We start from the raw sequence: 18,210 nt of genomic DNA, 5'->3' as shown, positions 1-18,210 counted from the left end.
TCTTTCCATTTTTATTTTACCCTCTGATTCTAGACTATCAGGAAAAATTTCTGGATTTTTTTTTGATAAATGATGTCAATGCTCTTTTTTGATCATGGCTTTGAGATAGTTCAATATTTTTAAAAATTGATTCTCCTGAATCTTTTTTCAGGTAAGTTTTTTTTCCCCAAAGAGATATTTAATAAAGATTTCTATATCGTCATATGGCTTTTCAGTTATTTATTTATTTCTTATAAAGTCATATGAGTTTTCTTCTCCTCATTGTCTTTTATCATTTGTCCTAGTCTGTTTTGTAAGGTGTTATTTTCTTCAGTATTACTGTGTCTTCTTTACCAATCTATTGGCTTTTTTTCATTATTTTCTTGCATCATTCTTATTTCTCTTCCCCATCTTCCTTCTTCCTCTCTTCACTTTTCAGTTTTTTTTCATGAATTGAGACTAATTCATAATGTCCTCAGAGACTTGGGAAATTAGAACTTTGACTTTGTTTTCTTCTTTTGAGTATGTGTTTTGAGCTTGTCACTATAACAATTTTCTAAGGTCAGAATTTTGTTCTGTTGTTGGCTAATTTTTCATTTTTGTTTTACTTTTAATTCTTTCTAAAGTGGGGTTCTGCTTCTAAAGATGAGAGAGTGTACTGTCCAAAGCTTCAGGAGTTTTGTTCAGATGTTTTCAGAAATGAACCTAGGAACCTATAAGTTTGCATTTCTTCTAATGAGATATGATCTAAGGGCAGATATATTTACTACTCTCCTGACTTATTCTCTGTTCTTTGAGTGACCACAAGTCCACCCTGAAAGTGTGATTTTGACCCAGAATTGATTATGGGCAGAACAACAGAGTTATGCCTCTAAGGCAAGCAACCAAAACCTTGTAATTTCCTTCTGGTTAGTTGTTCAACCAATCAAATTACTATCTACTGACTGAGAATTCTGGAAGTATCTGCAACTGCTGCTTCTTCAGTGGTCACCAAGGTTTGCTCCTGTTTTGTTGGGTCTGGGGCTATACTGGCACTATCTGCATGGATTGTATTCTACTCTCACCCAGATGGGACAGAGCTTTCAAGCAGAACTATTAAATTGTGTTTGCCTATGGAATTATTTCACTCTGTCCTTTTCTTGGTTCTGTTGCTCCAGGAATTTTTAAAAAAATATTTCAAAGTTTTTGGAGGGGATCAGGGAGTGCTCAAGCAAATTGCTGCCTTTTCCCAACTATCTTGGTTCACTACCTCCTTCCGGTTGTTTTAGAAATCAAGTACGTTTTCCTTATATGTGGAGATAAAGGAAGAAGTCTGTCATTATTTCTTCTGTGTCCAGTTTAAATTCTCTCTCTGTTTCTCTGTCTCTGTCTATTTCTCTTTCTCATTCTATTATATTTAGTAATGGAAGTGTCATTTGAGAAAAAAATGCTAGAGAAGGTGGTGTCAATGAAAGTAAGAGAACAGAAATGACTCAGTAGGAGTTTACAGTAAATATTTCTTGCATAATTTGACAGTTCTTTGTGTTAGAATTTGAGAGAAAATTGAAATAATTGAACTTAAGAACAATCCATATGCTCCTAATAAGTAGTTATCATGTTTATTTCCCAGGCTTCTGGGATATCCTAAAGGACATCACGATGGTCACATTTAACTTAACTGGCTTCAACCCAGACATATTCATCCTGGTGGGGATCCCAGGGCTGGAGCAGTTCCACATCTGGATTGGCATTCCTTTCTGTGTTATTTACCTCGTGGCTGTAGTGGGAAACTTAATTTTGCTGTATCTCATCATCATGGAGCGCAGCCTCCATGAGCCCATGTTCTTCTTCCTCTCTTTGCTGGCTTCCACTGACCTGGTGCTGTCCACAGCTGGTGTTCCCAAAACCCTCAGCATCTTCTGGCTTGGAGCCAGAGAAATCACTTTCACCGGCTGCCTCACTCAGATGTTTTTCATCCACTATAGCTTTGTTTTAGACTCAGCCATTCTGCTGGCCATGGCATTTGATCGCTATGTGGCCATCTGCTCTCCACTGAGGTATACCACCATCCTGACTCATCAAGCCATCATCAAGATCATACTGGGTATCTGTTTTCGCAGCTTCTGTATCATTTTCCCAGTTGTTTTCTTGCTGAAACGCCTACCCTTCTGCCAGACACGCATCATCCCCCACACTTATTGCGAACATATTGGTGTGGCCCGCCTCTCCTGTGCTGACATCTCTATCAACATCTGGTATGGCTTTGCTGTGCCCATTATGACTGTAATTTCAGATGTAGTATTGATTGCCATCTCTTACATGCTTATTCTTCTAGCTGTTTTCCGCCTGCCATCTCGGGATGCCCGTCAGAAGGCACTGGGTACTTGTGGCTCCCATGTCTGTGTCATCCTCATGTTCTATACACCAGCCTTCTTCTCCATCCTTGCCCACCGATTTGGACATAATGTTTCTCGAACTTTCCACATCATGTTTGCCAACCTCTACATAGTTATTCCACCAGCCCTCAATCCCATCATCTATGGCATTAAGACAAAGCAAATAAGGGACAAGGTCATCATCTTGTTCTCTCCAAAGGCAATCCAGTGACATGGCTCTATGAATCAGGAAAAGAAGCTGTTAAAATGAAATTATGAAGCAGGATAACCATTTATTAGTTGCATCTGTACATATGAACTTTCAGTTAAGAGAACATTTTAATCTTTTATTCTAAACTTCAAGTTCCCTAAAGGAAGAAATTCCATCCAATCCAATTCGGATTAATACAACAACCATCTTTTATTCATCTAGCTATCTGTTCCACAGAACAGGAGCAAGGACATAATAAAGGTTCAGGAAATTATGCAGCAAATTCTTCTGAAGTCACTAAAAATGATGTTGACTGAGTTGTGGAACTTCAGAAGTGCAAAATCCATTTTATTGTGATTTCAAATGCACAATCATTATATTGATCAGCACAAATGACTGCAAACAATCTGGAAGTAGCAAAAACTGACAAATGAAGAGTAATCTGAATTTTTCTTGGATTCAGTTTGTTCTTCACTGTGCCTTATTCTTTGCCCTCAGATCTTTTCTTTAAAATTTATCAACTTTTACTTCTATAGATTCCTTTAGTACCTAGCCATTCTTATTAATTCTTATTAATTGAAGGTGAATGGGTAAGGCTTCTTTTAGAAATTGAAATTTTAGTTTGAAGAAAGCCTAGTGTACTTTTATGTAATTATCTCAGTCTTTCTGTCTAGTCTTGACATCTCACTTGAGTAGAAAGTGAGAGGTGAAACCTCATGGTGGTTTTTTAACTTCATATCTTTTATTAGTTGTGATTTGGAGAATTTTCCTTAATTGTTGTCAATGGTTGCAATGTAATTTTTCTTTTAAGGAATGCTTGTTCACATTCTTGGATCATTTATTTATTGGGGAAAACCTTTTTATGTACATGTAAATTAATCTATGTATTTATGTGTGTGTACGTGTGTGTTTACGGATGTATAATCCTTTTATGTTAAAAGAAGAAACAAGTAAGAGTAATATAAAACAGAAAAGTTGGATAAAATGTCCCAGAGGAAAAAAGAAAAACAGATCATAAAACATAGAGATACCTATCTTAACTGAGATTTTTTTTTTCCCAAGAAAGGGGAAAGTGGACCTTCTAAGGAAGAAATAGCTTGCTTCTTCCAAGCAATGATGAAATTTTGATTCATAAGTAACACTGTCTATCCTTTTTCAATCTCAATTATTTCTTTACCTCTATTTAAAGAATGAACTTAGTTTGTCAATTGTCTGTCTGTCTACATTGGTCTCTTTGAACAATCCCCATTTTTCTTCACAAGAAATTTCCTTTTTTTTTTCTTCAGAATCTCATTTCTTTAAGATTTCTTATCTGTTCTCAGCTGAGATTCCATGTAGAATTCTAGTCCATGGAATTCTGTCTTCCCAACCCTTTGTAATGAGCTCTTCCCAATCCTAAACTGCCTTTCACACTATATCTAATTTTCTTCTGTTTTTTTATAGAAAACTCCAGAAGGACTATGATCACTCCTTCTTAAGTTACTCATCATTTTTGCCCAACAATTTTTGGTAACAATTTGATATAGTACAGAATTTGATTTTTGTTTCCTCTACATTTGAAGGATGAAATGATTAAGTTAAGATATTATTAACTGTGTACTTGGTAAATTTAGTTTTTATTTATATCTCTAATTTTCATTTTACTAATATTTCTTCCAAAATTCCTCATCTTTCTCTTCCCTAAGATTCACTTCATATGACGATTGATTTAAAAGGGGGGAAAGCAAAAATGGAAGAAGAGAAAAAAATCAACACATCAAGAAAGTGTCCAAAATACATGCAATATACCACATCTGTAAATCTTTCATTTTTGCAAAGGAATGAGGTGGCAGTGTCTTCTCATATCTCTTCTTTAGGGCTGTGCTACTTTTTTTGTAATTTTGAAAAAATTCAGCTTTGATTTTTTTTGTACTTTTGTTTTTATTTGTGTTATTATAGTCATTATGAATATTGTTCCTTTGATTCTGCCTATTTTACTTTGCACTCGATCATGTCAATATTTCCATGCTTCTTAATATTCTATATTTATTGTTTCTTACAATACAGTAACATTCTATTACATTCAGGGATCATAATTTATTTGACCATTTCCCAAACAACAGGTATCTATCCCCCCACCCACCCAGTTCTTTGCTGCCACAAACAAGTGTTGTTAAGAATATTTGGTTATATGTAGAGATATTCTATTCCATGATTTTTTTGGGGAAGTATAATTCTGATAATAGAATCTCAATCCTTTGGGACATTGACATTCTGGCCACTTTACTTACATATCCAAATTGTTTTCCCAAGTGGTTGTACTGATTCATACTTCTACCAACAATACATTAATGTCCCTATCTTATTACAACTCCTCTAAAATTGACAAGCCCTACTTTTTTTCTTTCATTTATCAATTTTTTTGGTTAAAATGTCAGGGTTTGTTTCATGCTTTATAGTAGTGATTTAAAGCCTTTTATATGTAATTTTGAGATGGAATGTAAATCAAGATGACAAAGATGGGTTTTCAAGTAATCCTCAGGTATCTTGGTCCCTCCTCCTTTGTCCCCATCTCCATGCATTTATTCCAACCTTCTGCTGACTTCACTGAAGACTTGTTCATATATAGTCGACTCATCTGTAATTGTGTATTATGACAAATTTTATATATATCCACCCATTAATAAACTTTGTGTGTCGTTTGTGCTTGTTTGGATTTTTGCATCTCCTCATTCTATTGCCTTTAAATTTTCAGAGGGAAAAGAATCACACAGATTAATAGTTTCTATTTAGTGGTTCATAGACCCTATGGTGATTCTTGAAGATGGTCCAAGGGATTTATACCAACAATTTTTCATGCCATCTTAAGCAATAAATAACTGCCCCATTATGATGCAAATGTATTTTTCCTCTGTGACAATAGGCATGAATATGTTTGAAATTTATTTTGGTGGAACTTCAAAGCCACCATGATCTTGTACACAATGATTTTGGCATTCTTTCAGTTATTACATCAAAATTTAACTGTTTCTGGCTGAACACATGTTCTTGCAGTTTCTCTGGAACATATCATCATATATTTTCCAAACTGTGACAAAGATTCTACATTTAAGCACTAAATTATTCCCAATGGTTTGTCAGATACATGTGCATCCTCCCATTTGTATTCAGTACACTGTACTAAGGTAATTTCCTTATCCCCCTCTATTACATCATAATCACTTGTATGATCATGTAATCAAGATATTATCAAGATTTATCTTCTTATAGGGTGGTGGAAGTCTAGAGTGTTGAGCCCTAATAAGGATTATTCATCTTCTTGATTTTGAATCTGGCTTCAGAAACAACTAAACAACAATAATAGCACAAAACTAAGTCTATTTTAAAAACCAGATAACTGAATATTGCATTATAACATATCTTGAAACAACAATTAGAAACATTAAACTTTTAAAACTTTGTTTTTTAAATTTAAACTTACAACCCAATGATGTTACTATTCTTCAGTCTCATAGATTTTCAAATGAACTGGTTAAGAACACTAGTCAATAAATCACTAGAGTTTTCTGTAAAAATTTGCCTGGTGAATCAGTTGTAGAAATGACATAGGAAAAGGTTGTTTTTTTTTTTTTTGTTTTTTTTTTTTAACATAGTTTGCTAGTTCAACATAGTTTGCTTATATCTATAAACACTATTAAAGTGAAGCAAATAGAATTTTGAGTACATATGCTATTTTAAATATATTCTCAGACTTATTAATATGTGAATCTAGGCAAGTCACTTAAAACTGTTTGCCTCAGTTTCTTTATCTGTAAAATGATCTGGAAATGGAAATGGAGAACTCCTCCAATATGTTTGTTGAAGAAACTTCAAATGAGCTCACAAAGAGTCAAACTAAACTTAAATGACTGAACAAACTAATTTAATAAAGTACTTGCAATTAACCAATAGAAAATTAAATATCTTATGTCATAACTATATCAATTGATTAGGAGAGAGAAAGCATGTGGGATCCCCAAATCTGAATTTTGTAGCTCGTTTAGTACCAAAGCACAAAGCAGGAAGGAATGACTTTCGGCAGTGATCTTTGGGACCCAGTCCAGTAATTGTTGAGAAAAGAATTTATCTCGTAGTATTTACTGGCACCAATGTTATTCAGGAAGTGAACTGAATTTAAGTTTAATTCTCTCTAAAGATATAGGGGAGAATATGTCTCTAACATATTAGAGAAATTGCTGATCCCTTTATTATTTCTATATTTTCAAAGTAAACAAGTTTTTGTAAAAATTCATTAAATGCTTAAATGAACTGGAAATTAGTCATTGGCAACTAACAGTAGGGAGTAACATAATCAGTTGAGGCTCCAGCTGACAGAAGAAACGTACTCCAATCCATTAGGATCCTCTAGAACCTGATGAGATAGGTGATCAGATCTTTTTCTGGGAGAAAGGATCAAATATATTTACCACATCTATGTTTTTAAAATATTTAGCATGTTGCATGACGTTTAGTAGGCATTATATGTATGCCTAATAATAAATTTATGCTTAAAGAGTGAATTTAGCTTTTTCACTGACTTTTATTATGTCATCTACAAGTCTTCAGCTATGGTGGGACATCATTGGTTCAGGAGTTATTACTGATTTCTGCTGACATCTGCTATTTTCTGCTGTGATATAGTTTCTCTGTGGAAGTATGTATGTAGCCTTTTCTTTTCTTTTCTTTTGTGGCAAAATCCAGCCATCTTAGAATCTTATGTCAGAAATTTAGAGTTGTAACCCATTTGAAAGGTCAGCTAACTGAAAAAGCTTAGATATCAAACTAGCACATGAGAAGTAATCCTACATATCAGTATTAAAGAGGAAACACTTTCTTAACTACTGAATTGTCATAATTTATCAGCTGATATCAGATATAAGAACTTTTAAATCACCAGGGGGATTATGTTGACAATTAACTTCTCTCTCTTCCTCCCTCCCTTTTTCCATTCCCCTTCCCCACCCTGATCTGTCTCTCTTTGTCTCTCTATATCTCTGTATCTATCTCTCAGTCTCTCTGGGTGTGGCTTGCTCTATATCTTTTTGTGTCTCTCCTTGCCTCACATCTGCCTGAGAATCGATTATCTTGGAGCTTAGATATCACTCAGGTACCACTTATTCTATATCTTCCTGGAAAGGGCTATAATATATAGTATAGTATATATAGTATATAGTATATATATAAGTTCTGTCTCTATTTCCCTGAAATATACTCATATATATGAATATATGACACACACACATATGTACATTGACCTATAGAATAAACACATACTTTTGAAGTCTACTGTCAAACACATCATCATCATCATTTTAGCTCATAGTTCCCAAGCTCCATGGAAAAAGAACTTATAAAATGCATAAAATTGGTTGTCCAGATCAAAGTGCAGGGGAACAGATTTTTTTGTACCACTAATGTTGTTGAATGAAAGAATGAAACACGGAAAGAATTTACATGAGAAACACTGTGCTGAGAAGTAGAGACATACTTTGAAAAAATGATACAATTCCTGCTTTCTGCAAGTGCACATTTTAATGGGAAATACAACACAAATGGAAAGTTTCAGCAGCAAGTCAGAAAGAAAAATCCATGGAACTTAGCATATAGCATCAAAACAGATGTTAATTCAAAAGATGTCTCCAGCCATCCTGAAAACTCTTTATCAATATCTGAAAGCAATGATTTTCTTCATCTGTATTTAAAAGGAATATCAGAATGACAGTTTATCCCAGGATTGTTTCTATCTGGAATTCATTGAAAAAATTAAAAGTATTTGATGATGGTGATGATAATAAGATGATGTTAGTAATAGAAATACAGTACTTTAGGTTTTTATAGTGCATTAAAGTTTACTGTGTACTTTTCACATATTTTCTTATTTGATCTTCACAACAACTATGGGATAGATATTATTATTAGCCATATGTACATAAATATATGTAGCAAACACAAACATGAGCATATGAAGATAAACATGGAAATATTTAACTTACATATTGCTACATAAAAACATAAATACAAATAACATTCCAACACACAAAGTGATATTACACATATTCTAAAAAAAAAGAAAAGGGCGCTCACTTTGGAGTCACAAGTATCAATTTTGAGTTATAACTCTCCTACAAACTTTTTGTGTGACCTTGTATATTACTTCATCAGGTCAAACTTTCCTCATCTCTAAAATGAGAATATTGTTGGGGAATGGGTAAAAGTTGTAGTATATGATCATAATATGGCAGTACTGTGCCATAAGAAATGATAAGTAATCTGATTTCAGACAAACCTGGCAAGATACACACTGATGCAAAGTGAAGTGAGCAGAAGTAGAACATTGAACAGAGTAACAGCAATTTTGTATGATGATCAACAGTGAGACTTAGCTATTCTCAACAATACAATGATCTAAGACTTCCAAAAGACTCATGGTGAAAAATACCATCCACTTCCAGAGAAAGAACTGATGGAATATGAATGTAGAATGATGCAAACATACTATTTCCACTTTATTTTGAATGGCTTTTTGTTCATACTTTCTTTTAATATGACTAATACAGAAGTAAGTTATTGCACATATAAAACTTTATTAAGTTGCTTATCATTTTAGGGAGACAAGTAGGTGGGAGAGAGAAAATTTGGAAATTCAAAATTTTAAAAAATGAATGTTAAAAATTGTTTTTCACAGATAATAAGGAAAATTACTTTAAAAATTAAAGTATTGTGCAAAATGTCAATTCAAGATCTAAATTCCTGACTTTTGGATATGATTTCTGTTAGTCACTGGTGGCCAAACATACACTTCGAGTGTGAGAATAAGTCAGAATATCTAAAAAGTACTCTCAGTTTAGGGATGTTTAAAGGTGTTTCCTGAGGATGATGACAGGTTCTGGACCAGCCAACATCTCCCAGTGACTCAGTTATTTCCCCAACTTTGGTTCTCTTAAACCATAATTGATGCAAGAAATGATGCTGACTTTTTAGACAATGAAATGGTTAATTTTTCTGACTTCATGTGGCATGAATTGCCAGGGTTCTCAAGGGACAGGCTAGCTCAGAACTAACTTGTCTATCCTCACATCCCAGGGATTAAGGAAAGATAAATAACCCTGTGTTTGCCCTCTCCTTCAAATATAGTTGTATGCTCCATCTACATTCACACTTTTGAGCTTGTACCAGGTCTAGGGACAGTGGGTAAGTGCCTTTAGATAGTGGGAAAATCTAAATGCAGAGTAACAATATTGTTTTAAAAACAACTTTTAGTGACTAAGACATTTTATCTATTGTAAATAGCCAAATTACTTACAAAAGGCATGTGAAGGAAGACACTATCTACATCCAGAGAAGGAAATGATAAATAGAATGGTTTTTACATACATACATGCACACATATTTGCATTTGTGTATACATATACATTCATATTTGTGTCAAATCATAACTGTCTACATTGGATGACAAGGAAAGATTTGAAACAGGAAAAAAAGGAAAAATTATATGGTAATTTTGTTATATTTTTAAAAGAATAGTAAGCTGTGTACAAAATAGATTTGCAATTTCATGTACAATCATCTTTTTTTCCATTCTACTATGTTATAGAAATATTTGTTTTATTTCTAAAGTTCAGAATAAAATATATATTTTTTAAAAAAGCAGAGTTATCATTCAGGTTAGTTCTAGGACAGGGTCCCAAGGAAATAAGAGAGAAATGAGAGGAAAAACATTGAGCATTCAGACATCTATCATCTGAGCTTTGTTACTATTTGAGATCAGCATTCAAGATGAATGTCTGTGGTATGAGCACTAGTGAAAAGAGAAGAGAAAAGGAATTCCTATTGTAAGAAGACTCAGACTCTTAGTTACACTCTAATAAGAAGTAAAGGATGAACAGACTAAGTTGGGACAAAGGCTCTTGGTTTTAGTTAGTAGATTAAGGTTCACATGCTTGCTCTCATACAAGTTTCCTGCTGGATTTTGGTCAAATTCTATCTGTCAAATGAAATAATTGAATTAAATTTTCTTGGAGATTCCTTCTAGCTCTAAGTTCTGATTTCTCCTTCCTGAATCTTCAGATAGTGACCTTAGATATGTTTTTGGTATATATGTTGAAGTGTGTGTGTGTGTGTGTGTGTGTGTGTGTGTGTGTGTGTGTGCATGCAAGGACATTCAGGCAAATTTTTACTACCTAGCTCCAAAAGAAAAAAAAATTGTATACAAGATATATCTTTAAAATTTATTGTATTATTAACTTTTCTAACAGTATTAACTTTTCTTCCATTATTTTTTTGTCTAGACAATCATCAAAATAACAAAACAAGCCCCTCTTACTTCTGAGTTGTAAATGTTTACTCTGAAAATTTAACTATTAGCTTTCTTGAAGAAGTTCAAAGGGGCTCTAGTATACCCTTTCAGATGCCTAAATGATATTCTAACTGTGTGATCTTAGGCTAGGGATAACCTCTCTGAATCCAGATGATTTTCTTAAGAATGTAAACTATCCTTATAGGTGCCAATTTGAGCTGATAGAACTTATCTGGGAATTCCTTACTTCTCCCAATGGTCTGGTCCCTCTCTTACTTTCTATAGCAGTGAACCTGAGGAAGGTGTAGTGTAAGCAACCTTAAAGGTAATTCAATTTATTTGATTTTTTCCTGAGGGGGAAAAATGGAAACCTATGAACTGAAATGATTTCCTCAAATTCACAAAGGTACTAATTGCAGGGGCAGGAGTCAAAATGAAAATGTTTTATTCAGTATCCAATTCTCCTGCTGTTTCATAAGACTCCCTTTAAATAAAAGAATTTCCTTATTCATCCAGAAAAGTACAACAAATATGGTCAGAGAAAACTGGAAAGCATTTCATTACCTTCCTTCACAGATATGCTTTCTTTTAACTTTTTTTTAAAATGAGAGCATATTTATTTTATAAATGTATTTATTTATTTAAAACTTAAACACAAAATATGAAAAAAAGAAAATTCTGTGACCAGAATTTCAGAGAGAATTCAAAATGTGTAACAATAAATTTCCATTTCAATGAAGCATATGTAAAGCAATTTCATTGTATTCATAACTATACATCTTTTCTTTCCTTCCTTGTAGGTTCTCTTTAGTTCTTTACAGGTACTTTTTAATTTGTTTTTTTTCCCTTTTCCTCCCCTCACCACCTCCCCTAAGAAGACTACAGTTAAACACACACACACACACACACACACACACACACACACACACACACGTGTGTGTGTGTCCCTATTTTTTCTAGCAAATTTTAATCCTGATCATTGTTATTAGGTTTGTATATATCCCTTATTTCTCATAATACTTTCTTCTTCATAACAACCCTATTTATCTAAGGCATTATCATTTTCCCAGTCACTCAGGATCACAACCTGGGTATTATCCAGTATTCTTTATTCTTTTTTTTCATCACCCCCATATTTAATCAGTTGTCAAATCATAATAATTCTCACTTCAGAATGTCTTGTATCACACACACACACACACTCTTCTTTCTAATGCTGCCACCACCCTAATGCATGCTGAATTATTGTCATACCCTACATGATGCCCTGAATATCTCCTCACTCCAGTCCATCTTTTTCCTAGATATCAAAGTAAACTTCCTACAACATAGTTCTGACTATGTTACTTCATTCCCTCCTATCCCATTCAATAAACTACAGTGGCTTCCCATTATCTAAAGGATGAAACATGAAATCCCTTTTTTGTTTTAAAGTCCAGGCTTTTTCCTTTATATACAGTCTTCTTATACCTTCTTCTCCTCCATACACTCCTCATATAATATGAAGGCATTGTCCTCCTTCATCTTCCTTATACAAGATATCACATCTCTACCTGTCTCTCATACCTGGAATAATCTTCTTCCTTATCTCTACTTTAGGGTTTTCTAGGCTTTCTTCAAACTAAAATTTCAGTTTCTAAAAGAAGCCTTTCCCATTCACCTTTATTATACTTAAAGTATCTTCTCCTCAGTTGATAATTTCCAGTTTATGCTGTATATATCTTGCTTATACATAATTGTTTGCATGTTATCTTGTGAGAAGGAATATACTTCCTCTGTATTTCCTTTGTATTCCCAGTACATAGTAGATATTAAATGAATACTTGTTGACTTGACTTTGTTAAATGTTGGTGAAAGGCATTAGGGACATTTAGTGTGGAGAAGAAGTGGAAGAGAAATAATATAGTCCATGCTATTTTAAACATTTGAAGAAATGTAAGGGGTAGAGTGATTATATCTGTTCTTCTAAGAACAAGGTTGGAGTGGGAAGAAGAGAAGTTGCAGGGGCAGATTTAAGATCAACATATTACTACCTAATAGTTCATGCTATCCAAAGATGGCAGGAATTGCCTTAGGAAATTGTGAGTGTCTCATCCCAGGAGGTCTAATAGTGGCAGTTGAATGATCATTTATTAAAGATATTTCAACAGATTTTTAAAGATATCTTTGAAGATCCCTTTCCATATTTTAAAAAAATATATAGTTAGTATTTTCTTTCCCCAATTCAACATAAAAACAAAGTTTTAACATTCACTTTTAAAACTTTGAGTGTCAAATTCTATCCCTTCCTACCTCCACACTCCCCTTGTTGTTTGACAAGCAAATTTTATAAGTTACACACATGTAGTTATGCAAAAATATTTCCATATTAGTCATGTTGTAAAAGAAAACATAGTAAACACTTAAGAAAAAAAGAAAATTAAAAAAGTATACCTCCATCTGTATTCAGACATCATCAATTCTTTTTCTGGGGATGGATAGCATTTTTCATCATAATTTCTTCAGAGTTGTTTTGGATCACTGTATTACTAAGAATAGTTAAGTCATTCACAGTTGATCACCATACAATATTGCTGTTACTTTGTACACAATATATTTCATGTGGCATCAACTCATGTAAATCTTTCCAGATTTTTCTGAGAGCATACTCCTCCTCATTTGTTATGGCCCAATTGTATTCCATCACAAGCACATAGCATAATTTGTTCAGTCATTCACCAAATGATGGGCATCCCCTTAATTTACAATTCTTTGTGCCCCAAAAAAGAGCTGCTACATATATGTTCTTTTCCTTTTTGGTATTATTTTATTTTTTGCTGAGGCAATTGGGATTGTGACATGCCCTGGGTCACAGTTAGGAAGTGTTAAGTGTCTGAGGCCAGATTTGAACTCAGGTCCTCCTAATTTCACTATCCACTGAGTTACCTAGCTGCCCCTTCCTTTTTGGGTTTTATCACTCTTTTGGATACAGACCTAATTGTGGTATTACTAGGGCAGCTAGTATGCATGGTTTTATAACTCTTTGGACATAATTATAAAATTGTTTTTCAGAATGGGTGAATCAGTTCACAACTACATCAAAAATGCACTGTGTCATTTTTTCCACATCCCCTCCAACATTTGTCATTTTCTGACAAAATGTCCTATTAGCCAATCTAATAGGTAAGAAACAGTTCCTTAGAATTATTTTAATTTGCATTTCTCCAATCTGTGATTTAGAGCACCTTGATATCTAGCTATTGATAGCTTTGATTATTCCAGTTGAAAACTGTTCATAACTTTTGATCATTTATCATTTGGATAATGGTTAATATTTTTATAAATTTGATTCATTTCTCACTTGAGAAATAAAGTTTTTAAAAAGAGAAATTGGATTTAATTTTTTTCAGTTATTGTTACTAAATGTATTTCCTTCCATACTACTTCCTTACCCAATTTATTCTATTCTCTCTATCCTTTCATGCTATTACTATTCAGAAGTGTTTTGTTTCTGACTACCATCTTCCCCAATTTGCCCTCCATTCTATCATCCCATCTTCTTATCTCTTTCCCATTCTACTTTCCCATACCATAAGATAGTTTTGTGTATCCAATCAAGTATGTATGGGATTTCCTCTTTGAGCTAATACTGATGACAGAAGGGTTAATTTACTTTCCCTTTCCACATCTCCTGTTTCCCTCCATTGTACAAGCTTTTTCTTGCCTCTTTTATGTGATAAAATTTACCCATTCTAACTCTCCCTTTCCTTTTCCCCCAGTACATTCATTTTTCTTCACCATAAACTTTATTTTTATTTTTAAATATTTTCCCTTCATATTCAATTCACATCAGTGTCCCCTGTCTATATATATTCCTTCTAATTGTCCTAATAATGAGAAAGGTTTTATGAGCTACAAGTGTCATCCTCTCATGTAGTAACATAAATAGTTTAACTTTATTAAGAGTCTTAGCATTTTCTTTTCCTGTTTTATCTTTTATGATTCTTTTGAGACTTGTATTTTCAAATTTTCTATTCAGTTCTGATTTTCTCACCAATAATACTTGAAAGTTCTCTATTTCAGTAAATGACCATATTTTTCTCTGAATATTATACTCAGTTTTTCTGGATAGATGATTCTTGGTTAGCTTCTTTGCCCTTAGGAATATCATATTCCAAGCCATCTAATCCTTTAGCTGCTAAATATTGTGCTATACTGATTAGGGTTCCACAATGCTTAATTGTTTCTTTCTGTTTGCTTGAAATATTTTGTCTTTGATCTGGAAACTCTGGAATTTGGCTAAAACATTCCTGGGAGTTTTCATTTTGGAATCTTATTCAGGAAATAATCAGTGGACTATTTCCATTTCTATTTTACCCTCTGATTCTAGACTATCAGGAAAGATTTTCTGGATTTTTTTTTGATAAATGATGTCAAGGCTCTTTTTTGATCATGGCTTTGAGATAGTTCTATATTTTTAAAAATTGATTCTCCTGAATCTTTTTTCAGGTAAGTTTTTTTTTCCCCCAAAGAGACATTTAACAATGATTTCTATGTTGTCATATGGGTTTTCAGTTATTTATTTATTTCTTATAAAGTTATGTGAGTTTTCTTCTCCTCATTGTCTTTTATCATTTGTCCTAGTCTGTTTTGTAAGGTGTTATTTTCTTCAGTATTACTGTGTCTTCTTTACCAATCTATTGGCTTTTTTTCATTATTTTCTTGCATCATTCTTATTTCTCTTCCCCATCTTCCTTCTTCCTCTCTTCACTTTTGAATTTTTTTTCATGAATTGAAACTAATTCATAATGTCCTTAGAGACTTGAGAAATTAGAACTTTGACTTTGTTTTCTTCTTTTGAGTGTGTGTTTTGATCTTGTCACCATAACAATTTTCTAAGGTCAGAATTTTTTTCTGTTATTGGCTAATTTTTCAATTTTTTTTTTTACTTTTTTCTTTCTAAAGTGGGGTTCTGCTTCTAAAGATGAGAGTGTACTGTCCAAAGCTTCAGGAGTTTTGTTCAGATGTTTCCAGGAATAAACCTAGGAACCTATAAGTTTGCATTTCTTCTAATGAGATATGATCTAAGGTCAGATATATTTACTACTCTCCTGACTTATTCTCTGTTCTTTGAGTGACCACAAGTCCACCCTGAAAGTGTGATTTTGACCCAGAATTGATTATGGGCAGAACAACAGAGTTATGTCTCTAAGGCAAGCAACCAAAACCTTGTAATTTCCTTCTGGTTAGTTGTTCAACCACCACCAATTAGTGGATTCTGGAATTCTGCAACTGCTGCTTTTTCAGTGGTCACCAAGGCTTGCTCCTGTTTTGTTGGGTCTGGGGCTATACTGGCACTATCTGCATTGGGTTGTATTCTACTCTCACCCAGATGGGACAGAGCTTTCAAGCAGAACTATTAAATTGTGTTTGCCTATGGAATTATTTCACTCTGTCCTTTTCTTGGTTCTGTTGCTCCAGGAATTTTTAAAAAAAATTATTTCAAAGTTTTTGGAGGGGATCAGGGAGTGCTCAAGCAAATTGCTGCCTTTTCCCAACTATCTTGGTTCACTACCTCCTTCTAGTTGTTTTAGAATCAAGTACGTTTTCCTTATATGTGGAGATAAAGGAAGAAGTCTGTTATTATTTTTTCTGTGTCCAGTTTAAATTCTCTCTCTGTCTCTCTGTTTCTCTGTCTCTGTCTCTATTTCTCTTTCTCATTCTATTATATTTACTAATGGAAGTATCATTTGAGAAAAAAATGGTAGAGAAGGTGGTGTTAATGAAAGTATGAGAACAGAAATTACTCAAATAAATACTCTGTGTTATTTACCTCGTGGCTGTAGTGGGAAACTTAATTTTGCTGTATCTCATCATCACGGAGCGCAGCCTCCATGAGCCCACGTTCTTCTTCCTCTCTTTGCTGGCTTCCACTGACCTGGTGCTGTCCACAGCTGGTGTTCCCAAAATCCTCAGCATCTTCTGGCTTGGAGCCAGAGAAGTAGGAGTATACAGTAAATATTTCTTGCATAATTTGACACTTCTTTGGGTTAGAATTTGAGAGAAAATTGGAATAATTGAACTTAAGAACAATCCATATGCTCCTAATAAGTGGTTATCATGTTTATTTCCAAGGCTTCTGGGATATCCTAAAGGACATCACGATGGTCACATTTAACTTGACTGGCTTCAACCCAGACATATTCATCCTGGTGGGGATCCCAGGGCTGGAGCAGTTCCACATCTGGATTGGCATTCCTTTCTGTGTTATTTACCTCGTGGCTGTAGTGGGAAACTTAATTTTGCTGTATCTCATCATCATGGAGCGCAGCCTCCATGAGCCCATGTTCTTCTTCCTCTCTCTACTGGCTTCCACTGACCTGGTGCTGTCCACAGCTGGTGTTCCCAAAACCCTCAGCATCTTCTGGCTTGGAGCCAGAGAAATCACCTTCACCGGCTGTCTCACCCAGATGTTCTTTCTTCACTACAGCTTTGTTTTAGACTCAGCCATTCTGCTGGCCATGGCATTTGATCGCTATGTGGCCATCTGCTCTCCACTGAGGTATACTACCATCCTGACTCATCAAGCCATCATCAAGATCATACTGGGTATCTGCTTTCGCAGCTTCTGCATCATTCTCCCAGATGTTTTCTTGCTGAAACGCCTACCCTTCTGCCAGACACGCATCATTCCCCACACTTATTGCGAACATATTGGTGTGGCCCGCCTCTCCTGTGCTGACATCTCTATCAACATCTGGTATGGCTTTGCTGTGCCCATTATGACTGTAATTTCAGATGTAGTATTGATTGCCATCTCTTACATGCTTATTCTTCTAGCTGTTTTCCGCCTCCCATCTCGGGATGCCCGTCAGAAGGCACTGGGTACTTGTGGCTCCCATGTCTGTGTCATCCTGATGTTCTATACACCAGCCTTCTTCTCCATCCTTGCCCACCGATTTGGACATAATGTTTCTCGAACTTTCCACATCATGTTTGCCAACCTCTACATAGTTATTCCACCAGCACTCAATCCCATTGTCTATGGAGTTAAGACAAAACAAATAAGGGAGAAGGTGATAGTCTTGTTCTCTCCAAAGACAACCCAGTGACATGGCTCTGTGAATCAGAAAAAAAAAGTGTATAAGAATCTGGTAGTATGCAACTATTATGTATAATGATCATTTGTTAATTGTTAGCTCTTGCCTGTGTATATGCATTTTCAGCTGAAGAACATTTAAATCTTCCTTCAGGACTGTAAATTCCCTAAAAGAAGGGATTCCATCCAATCCAATTCAGTTTAATTCAACAACCACCTTTTATTCATCTAGCTATCTGCTCCACAGAACAGGACCAAGTATAGAAAATTATGC

At 34.4% G+C, this 18,210-nt stretch overlaps 2 protein-coding genes across 2 annotated transcripts; both read left to right on the top strand.

Moving 5' to 3' along the window:
• Positions 1 to 1,617: 1,617 nt before the first annotated feature.
• On the top strand, positions 1,618 to 2,565 carry LOC127555354 (olfactory receptor 52H1-like). Its single transcript, XM_051987586.1, has one exon. The coding sequence runs from the start codon at positions 1,618 to 1,620 to the stop codon at positions 2,563 to 2,565; it is 948 nt and encodes a 315-aa protein (XP_051843546.1).
• An 11,733-nt stretch (positions 2,566 to 14,298) lies between these two features.
• Positions 14,299 to 17,949, top strand: LOC127555344 (olfactory receptor 52H1-like). The gene has a single exon (XM_051987575.1). The coding sequence runs from the start codon at positions 16,936 to 16,938 to the stop codon at positions 17,947 to 17,949; it is 1,014 nt and encodes a 337-aa protein (XP_051843535.1). The 5' UTR covers positions 14,299 to 16,935.
• Positions 17,950 to 18,210: the final 261 nt, after the last annotated feature.

Source organism: Antechinus flavipes, chromosome 3 (genome assembly GCF_016432865.1).
Source record: "Antechinus flavipes isolate AdamAnt ecotype Samford, QLD, Australia chromosome 3, AdamAnt_v2, whole genome shotgun sequence".
NCBI classification, from domain to species: domain Eukaryota; kingdom Metazoa; phylum Chordata; class Mammalia; order Dasyuromorphia; family Dasyuridae; genus Antechinus; species Antechinus flavipes.
The sequence above is the reverse complement of the archived record's forward strand: the minus strand, read 5'-3'. Positions and strand labels throughout refer to the sequence as shown.

Bases quoted from the DNA above. Each gene is read 5' to 3' on its own strand.
- LOC127555354 (XM_051987586.1), top strand. From the start codon at position 1,618: ATGGTCACATTTAACTTAACTGGCTTCAACCCAGACATATTCATCCTG.
- LOC127555344 (XM_051987575.1), top strand. From the start codon at position 16,936: ATGCTCCTAATAAGTGGTTATCATGTTTATTTCCAAGGCTTCTGGGAT.